Source organism: Montipora foliosa, chromosome 6, assembly GCF_036669935.1.
Source record: "Montipora foliosa isolate CH-2021 chromosome 6, ASM3666993v2, whole genome shotgun sequence".
NCBI lineage: Eukaryota > Metazoa > Cnidaria > Anthozoa > Scleractinia > Acroporidae > Montipora > Montipora foliosa.
In genome coordinates, this window is record NC_090874.1 from 32,016,780 (window position 1) to 32,026,206 (window position 9,427).

At 41.2% G+C, this 9,427-nt stretch overlaps 1 protein-coding gene and 1 pseudogene across 1 annotated transcript; both read left to right on the forward strand.

Moving 5' to 3' along the window:
* The first annotated feature begins 5,182 nt into the window (after positions 1-5,182).
* On the forward strand, positions 5,183-6,357 carry LOC138005383 (uncharacterized; annotated as a pseudogene).
* Positions 6,358-8,120: 1,763 nt separating this feature from the next.
* LOC138005384 (uncharacterized) lies at positions 8,121-8,528 on the forward strand. Its single transcript, XM_068851623.1, has one exon. It carries the CDS (start codon positions 8,121-8,123, stop codon positions 8,526-8,528), a length of 408 nt encoding a protein of 135 aa, XP_068707724.1.
* The last annotated feature ends 899 nt before the right edge of the window (positions 8,529-9,427 follow it).

The window sequence follows — 9,427 nt, forward strand, 5'->3', positions numbered from 1 at the left end:
CTAACCTTTTTAGCTTCTTTAGAGTCGAGAAGAAATGCACTTTAACTGTCTTAATTGGAATTATTGGTAATGCTTTTGTCTAAAACATTATTTTGGTTTGACTTTTGGAAGATGTTTAGAGAGGAGGAGAACCTCCGTTGCCAAGAAATAGAAGGGATAAAATGCAAAAATTTAGAGGCTGTGGAAGTGGAGCAACTTGACCATCCCCCGAACTCTATAGTGGATCATCCCAGTTTCCGTGCAGTCTGTTTAAATGTTTGGGTGCTACAAACTGCTTGGTTGCGTGTATAAACAGCAATACGGTAGAGATGTCTATGAGGGACCTGAATTCAAAAAGAATAGACATGTTGCATACAGACAGGTGGTGCTGGGGGACTTTAGGGAAAGAAATAAGGGTTCCATTGCCCTCATGTGCTGTAAACTGTATTTTCGCTCATTTTCAGGAGCCAGGTGTGTTTGAAGAAGACTTGACATTCACTGGATTCCTTTATGCTGATGAGTAACCAGCACTATAACATTGTATTCTTTGCATCATTATTAGTGTTTTGTTTGTTTGTTTTTTATCATCAAAAGAGATCTTGGTTTGTAGGTATGAAAAGTAAGATTAATGTAACTGTTTTGAAGTCATATCAACATAAAATATATTTAGAAATACTGTTTATTTGTTAATCTGTTTCATACTTCTTGTTCTACTTTAAGCTTCATACACTTATTAGGCAGTTGCCTGATGATTGCTTGTCAAGAAGCGTGAGACACTTACCGTAAACGTCCGTGTATAAGCCGCATTCGTAGATAAGCCGCATCCCCGATTTGGAAGCGCAGAATTTGGAAAAAAATAAAAACAATACAGTTTGCAGTTTCAGTAGAGTTGTATTGCTACAAACAACCAAGGACAAACAAGAAAGGTTTTAAAACACCGACATAGAAGTCGTGGCTATCTTTCACATTTATCAAGTCTAAAGAAAGCGAAATTTCATTTGTCGTACCTTCTTTTTCATTGGAATTTACACCATCTTTAACATAAAATGCGCTGTTGATCCGATTTTTCAATATGATCACTTCGAAACACGCCATAAAGTTGAAATTCCTTCAGAATCGGAAAAAAAACAAACAAGTGCTTAGTAGCCAAGTTTTAAATGTTGGGAGGAGTCTGGGCTAGAGCCTGACCATTGTCTGGGCATAAACAGAAAGCACGCGCACTGATCCAATCATTTCAGTTTTATTTCATTAATTAATTTTACAATATTTCAGGTAAATTTATAAAAAAGATGCTTCTGTTCTTCACGTGAAATCTGATAAAGTCAGTGTTTATCGTTAAAGGCCATGAAAGTCCTCGGTATCGCTATCTCCAAAGAGATTCTCATAGCTTTCTGGGTCAATTTCTGCTTGTTGCTGTTCGAAACTATCGGTGTAAAGCAAGTCCACATCTTCGTCCTCGTCTATGCCAGCAAATGGATCAGAATCTGAGTCATCTTCCCACATTTGGTCGTCCTCTGTACCATCCATGGCATTCGTAATGCAGCACTTCTCAAACGACTTCTTAACGAGCTCGTTTGGAATATCCCTTTCAGACATGATTGAGAGTAGTCTTCTGATGACTTTGTTGACAAGCACATTTTTTATAACCTCGGTCGGATCAGGATCCAACGCAACAACAGCTGAGAATCGAGAATGGGTACCAGTGCCTTTGCATTATTTTCATGGATGTACATGTATGTTTCCATGGGTAAAATCTTCGAGGTAAATAAAAATGAGGTCCTTGAAATTTCAAATTTGGTACTTGAAAGTCCTTGAATTTTTTGTCTGAAAAAGTGTATGAACCCTGCAAAGAGAAAGTTAATCACTTAAATCACAATCTTTCATTCCCTTAACCAAGATCATTTCCTTTCTCTTTTATGAGAGGTACTATGAGGGGTGTAGCAGGAGTGATATAAACCAAATTGCCAAGTTGCAGGGTTTGTGAAATTGTTACAATAAGTCATGTTACACTGGCAGACTGTTAAATAAGCATCCATTGTACAACATACCATAGTTGGGCTGACCTTTCTTTGCTTTTGGAAATTGTATGACGTACCTAGGCCTCCCATCAATGGTTACTACCTGCATCCTGTCTGCATTTTCGTTGTAATGCAGTGCAGAAAGACACAATGTGGAAAATTAAGAACATAATACAAATTATTATTGATTTCTTCACATTCCTTTTTCTTGACTAGCTTATCAATTTTTTTTGCATAATCCTAAAAGATGAAAACCCAGATAGTCTTCATTATCTGAATCTTTCAAATCCATATTCAAGGACTTTGTTACATTAGTCTGATTTGCTCGAGTCTATCTGTAATTAACTGAGCTATTTTGAGTCTGGCATCAGAAATCACGTTCACTGCTCTCACCAATTCCTCGTGTTCCATCCATGCACTATTTCGCACCTCGTTACTCTAAAAATTATTGCAAAACGACAACACATCAGATGTGAGTAGTGAAATCTCAAAAAATCCATTTTCGCAACTTTCTTGTTGAACAAAGTTGGAAGTGTACAACTTTATTGATCTGTTGTTCAATCAAAGCAAACGATTCAAATTTCGCACAGTAACCGAATGAGTCACATCGTCCATCACTGGCGAGTATTAGGTTGTTATCGCTTGCCCGCAGAGTGTTGAAAAGTTGGTGCTGGTTTGCCTTTCAATGTTGATGATAACTGGACTAACGTACAATGATACATGACAGTAAAAAGTGCTCTCTGAGATGCATAACACATTCATCAGTTTCAACATTCTAAGCGACTTTGATGCACAGGAACCTGTTAAAGAAGATTTAAACCATTTCACAATCATCATCATCATATTTGATATTTATTATTATTATTATTGTTGTTGTTGTTGTTGTTGTTGTGACACTGCAGTTAATGTAATAGATTACTTGTTTCATGCTTGAAAAAGTTTGTGTTTGATTACCTTAATTATATCATTTTCAAAGCTTAAATATAACCTGACAGTAGAATAGACGCCAACAGCCATTTTGTGTCCAACAAATCGCTGTCTAAGCCATTTCTGTCAGAAAGAACAAGATTCTTCTTTACACCTCTGACGAATGTTAACCATTGTTCCCAAGACCTCTACAATGTCAGCATCCACTGGGCTGGCACAGATTGCACATGCCCCAAATAGGCTCATCAGGCATCGTCTTGGTGACGATGAACTTTCGTTCTTTGTGGATGTTACACTTTTCACCTTTCAGCAAGGGCCTAGTGTTAAGTAAATGAAATTGTTATGAGTTTTCCTTCCTACCTCACGATTTTTTCCTTGTTTTCATGTTCCTCATCTTCCGAATCCTGATAAGGCTTATAGTCCTCATCGTCCACATCAGCATCTTCAAACCGGTCATCTTCTACCTGGTCCAGTGGTTCAGGGGATGTCCTCACATGTTCTTCCTTAAAGTTCGCAGGTAAGGGGTAAAGCAATTCTAGCGGAGGAAGGTCTATGAGATTGCACTGTACCTCGCAGTCAACATTAGTTTTGATTTTGAGACTTAACTTGAGTGCCTGCGGACAATAAATGTATACATCATATACCGAGGAAAGGGGCGCAATTCTTCTTAACTCAAACTCAAATTTTAATTACCTTTACTGCGATAGGTCGGACGCTTGTAACTTAGTTGAGTGCCTCTGTTCCCTTTTGATTTTTGTTGAACATTGAAGTCTGCTGAATCGCACTCTACAGTCAGGTCAGTTGGCACAAGAATAGCGATGTCTCCCTCCCTGTCCTGACTTGTGGATGGCAATTGATCCCCGCTGTCCTTGTTCCCCTGGGCATCCTCAAATTTTGCTAAAAGCTGTAAAACACGAAGTATCACATGCACAAAAATCAAGTAGCACCCTTGTACTTCAAAGGGATACATTACAAATCTGGAAATACCCCCCCCCCCCCCAAAAAAAAAAGCAAAAGCAAAAGAAAATTCAAGTATGCATACCTGGTTTGCTGTTAATTTTGCCAAGGTTCTGGTTGGTCGTTTTGCAGCAGTAGATACCGCCTCATGGGTCACTACGTTGCTCCCTTCGCTAATATCCAATATTTTACCCTTCTTTTAATGGGCAGATTCCAGCTGCTGTGGGGTTGGAACAACTTGCCTTGACGGAATGGCATTTTTTTTCAACAACATCTTTGAAGCATAGCCTGTGACTTTCATCCCATAATCGTGATAATCTTCAGGAGTGAAATGATGGCTGCAAATGTGACCCGAACCTTGTTTCCATGAGTCAGAGTCTCTTTTTGGCGAACAAACGAAACCCACTATCTACGAACTTTTTCTTTAGTGGGGAATTTATGCATGGAGACCGGTCTGCATTCGTCTTATTGCAAAACACTACAACACAGCGCTTCCCAGGTTCTTTTTTCTTTTCCTCGCCACTGCCAGATTTGCATTTCTTATTACTATAATATTTCTCCATTGCCTCGAATTCCATTTAAATATTGCTTAGGAAGATGGTTAGGGTTGGGTAATGAATGTGCAGACTATGGGAGATAACCTGAAATTTCAAGCTGTGAAAGGTCGAGTGAACAGGACATAAACACTCTTCGGGTTTCAAACGTTTAATAATTCAGTTGCATATCTTGCATTATTTTAACATCATGTCATTTAAGAAACGGGAAGAATCTTGGAATGACTTGTACTCACGGTAATTGCAATGGTTTTAATTTCAGATTGAAAACTGACACGTCAGATAAGGATTTCTTTTTTATAAACCCCATCAACAAAGTGATGTTAAAGTCAATTAATGGCTCGGCACCAAGCATCAAACCTGTGAAAATCAGACTGCTATTACAAACGTTTCACCTCCTTTTTTCCAACACAAGAGGTTTAAAAGAAAAGGTAGTGATTTTCTAGTAGTGTGATACGCCCCCTGTTTGTGTTGTCATTGTGCAATCGATCTAATGCATGAATTATAGTAATAGGCGCTTCGTTGTAATTATCTTTTCAGTTTTTACGTAAATCAAGTGAGGAATTAAAGAAATTGGTTAGACAGAAAGAATAACTTGGTTTCTAGTAAATCCTCCTCCAACTAATACCCGTTCGGAGTAGCAATGGAATGTCAATGTTGAAGATCTGTCCGCTACAGTAAAAACTCTTTTGAAACGAAAATCTATGCCGGAAAATTGCATTCTATTGTACCTCGTCGAAAGGAAATATGAGTTTTGAAGACGATTTTGACAGTGTTAGCGTTGCCTCCAGACGAAATCCAAAACAGACGGCAAAGGGCAAAGAACAAAGAGTTCCAGACAATTGCTGGAAGAACAAAGGTCGTCCGCACAATGGAGTTGGCGCAAACAATTCAATAGAATAGAAAACTGCCTCGCCGACTTTACAGAACCAGATAAGCTAACGAGCAAACGAATATTTCTGGAATCCAAGATGGAAATATTGATTGCGGCACACGAGGGACTCATAAAGCGCTGGAGGACTTAGAAACGAAACGTGTTGCACTAAGGAAATTTGAGAAGTTGGAACACGAACATTCGGATGCGCTGAAACGATTAAATAAAAAAAATGCTGACCTAAAGGAAGAAGGACAAAACTTGATTTCTTCTGCATCAGCTTCTTTGAGACGAACTAGAAAGGTCTCACATGACGCGAAATCACGTTCAAGTAGAGGATCCCGTACATCAGCCATAATCGAGAGAAGGGCGGACACAGCTCTGAAGGTCGCTAAATTGAAAACAGGTTAGGGTGAACTGAAATTCAGGCTAACCAAGGAACTGGCCATAGCAGAAGCTGAAATGAAGGCTATTGATCAGGTAGAAGAAATCCAGTCGGAATTAAGCGAACGAAGCGAAGACATACTGCCCGATAACGTAAATAAAGACAGCTGTAAGGATGATCTTCTTCAAAATTATCTGGCATCTCAAGCCTCGTCACTGACTGAAGGCAGCATTTCGACCATGGGAGACAAATCTAAGTAGTAAATCCAGGGTTGCTCCTTCAAAACCCGTCTCTGAGATGTCTCAGATCGCTCCTTCGTATCATGGTAAACGAAGCGAAGGCCTCAAAGGCAATGGTGAACCTGCTGTGCTCCATCCGTCACAACTAAATCCGTTTACACCTGATTCTGCAGTCTTCTTAACACCTGAGAATGTACAATCTGCGATTTACCCCTTGGAAGGGCCCCCCATACCGCACTTACAGCAGCCGAAATTAAACCGAACAACATTCGCTAAGCATCAAGAGGAAATTGCGCAGAAGAATACAAGCGGTGATGTCCTGGAGCGACTGGCAGATCTAATGACCATGTGCCACGCCCATGAACTACTGCCACTTCCCGAACCAGAGACGTTCAGTGGAGACCTCTTTCACTATCCCACCTGAAAGAAGGCCTTTGACACAATGGTGGAGAGAAGAACAGACAGCCTGTCGTAGCGCCTCTACTACCTCGGGAGGTACACTACTGGCAAAGCCAAACAAGCAATTCGTGGCCTTCTAACCCTGGATATCGAACACGCCTATCGCGAGGTGAGAAAGATGTTGTCAGACAGGTTTGGAAATCCCTTTCTCGTAGCCAGTGCTTATCGCAAGAAGTTAAGCGAATGGCCAAAAACTCAACCCAATGAAGAAGGAACAAGCCTGAGAAAGTTCTCTGACTTTCCTTCACTGTCAGTGATCAATAAAGGAAATTAAGTATTTGAAGGTCCTTAATGATCCCGAGGAAAACCAGAAAATGCTCTGCAAACTCCCGCGCCACCTGGCTGAACGCTGGACTACAGAAGTAGATCGCTGGCTCATCAAGGAAGAACAAGTTTCTTGTGATGTGAGCGTGAGGACCACATGTTCAGGAGCCTATCCACCTTTTTTAGCCTTTTGCGAATTCTTAAGGAAGGAATCCAGGATCGCCTGTAACCCAGTCATCTTATTGAAAACGAAACAGAAGCAGAAAGGAAAGAAGAGTCGCACTGAGAGTAAGGTTCACTGGCAACAACAGGAATAAATCATTAGGTGCTGGAAGCTTTGCAACAGAAGCTGAAGAACAGCTCTCGTGAAAGAAGGAAAGACAAGGAGCCTAAAACAGACCACTGCTTGCTATGCAAGAAGGAGCACAACCTTGATGAATGTGAGAAGTTCTCCAAGATGTCTTGGACGGAAAAGATGGAGTTTATAAAATCAAGAGGTGTCTGCTTAGGATGCTTGAAGTATGGTTACATGAAGAAGGATTGTCGCGGGAGAAACATTTGCAAGAAATGGAAAGGGTTTCACCCTACCTCCTTGCACCTTAACTCTGCAGCTTCACAAGAGCAAAACAGTAACGAGGGAATTCCAGAAGTGACCTCTCACCGCATAGAAGCCTCCAACTCAGAGAAACACACCGAATGCTACTCACACTCTTTAATCATGCCGGTGTGGCTTAATCATGAACAAGCTCCACAAAACAAGCAGCTCTTTTATGCGCTTCTGGATGATCAATCAGATGCCTGTTTCATTAAGGACACGGTTCTGGAGAAACTGCAAGCAAATGGCCCTGAAGTCCAGCTGAAGTTGTCAACCGTCTTGGGAGAAGAAGTTATCACGTGCACAAGGATAGACGGCTTAATAGTACAAGGGGTCAATGAGGCCACTAGCGTTCGTTTACCTTAAGCTTACTCGCGTGAGGACATTCTGGCCAAGACAGGGCAAATCCCAAGACCGGAGACAGCACGCAACTGGCCCCACCTCTTACGTATTGCAGATCAACTAATGCCTTGTGGAGAAGATGTTGAGGTCGGACTGCTCATAGGCACCAACTGCGCACGTGCCATCAAACCGACAGAGGTGATACCTGGCAGGGAAGATGATCCCTATGCTAAGAAGACTGCACTTGGGTGGGGTGTCATTGGTGTCATTAGCCTGAACAAGAATGAAGAAGATCACAATCACGTTTACCACCTGCAGAAATTGGACAAAATCTGTGTCGTTTTCGATGCCAGTGCAGGGTGTAAGGAAGAGTCCCTTAACAGACATCTTCTACAGGGTTCCTATCTGACCGCTGTGACGTGGAAGGACTTTTCCATGAAGTGGATGTAAATCCTGACCACCGAAACCTCCTCAGATTCCTCTGGTGGAGCGATGGAGATATAGGCAGTAAGCCGACCGAGTTCAGAATGACAGTTCACCTGTTCGGGGCTACATCATCCCCAGTGTGCGCGAATTTCGCAATGAAAAGAACCGCAGACGACTTTAAGGAGTTGTTTGGCAGCGAACCAGCCAAATTTGTCAAAGAAGATTTTTACGTGGATGATGGACTAAAGTCAGTCCCTTCAGGCACTCAAGCCTCAGCCGTAATAGAAAGTACCAAGAGTTTGCTTGCTAAGGGTGGCTTAAACGTTCACAAGTTTATATCTAAGAGCAAGGAAGTGATCAAGGCCATCTCCAAAGAGCAGCAAGCAAGTGATATCAAGGAGCTAGACCTTAGCACGGATGTTCTTCCCATCGAAAGAGCATTACGAGTGCAGTGGTGCTTGCAGTCAGATGCCCTCCAATACCGTGTGGTGCTCAAGGACAAACTGTAATGGGATCTTATTAAATCTCGGATCTTTGAGTTTCCCGTGTTGTGTCACGCGCGTAAATCAATGTTCGTGAAAAGGTTGACCAGAAGGATTGTTAGCTTTCTTCTAACTTTAATCTTCTGATCTTTACATTGAAGTGAAGCGGTCAACTGAAATGATTACGTTAAGAAATAGTCTAAGTATTTACATTCATAGCCAGATCATAATTACGATTGTTGAATGCGCACGTGGTAATAGAAAACTTACTAACGGAAAACTAGCTATAAATCTAAATGTAGAATCACAGACTAATAAAATCATAAAACTAAATGAGGTTTAACTTGTGCCTTACCAACGTTCGCGGGTAGTCACGTTCCGAAAATTTCCCTTTTTGATGTTCCACTTTTCATAGATCTTTCTCACAAGGGGTCTTAGATGGAACTGAAATGCGAGCTATATTATTCTTATTAACTAAAGGTGTCCGTGAACTTCACGTCAATCAAATCGGAAATAACTTCACAGCTTTACCGAAAGCTGTAACATGGCTCCCCTAAATTAATTCTTTAATTTACCATAATTTGTATTAATTTGTTTGCCAATGAGAACAGAAACTTCCTTATTGTTTAGCATAATTATTGAGGGTTTAAAAGTCCAAGGTCCATTAATACTAGGTCCTCTTGTATCTCCTTTGCTATGGCTCTTCGATGGGGATTCCCTGGTCTTTACTCATCTTCTGCAGACATTAGCAGCACCAGTTTGTGGATAGGCCTTTCCAAAGTTGATAAGGGCCGGCTTCTCTTTCCGTTTGATGCTAGGTTCCGGTTGCCAACTTCAAGCTTTACCTTCCTTACTAGTCCATCTTCATCCGGCAGTGCCTCAACGATACGGCACACTCTCCACTGGTTCCTCGGTACATCATTTTC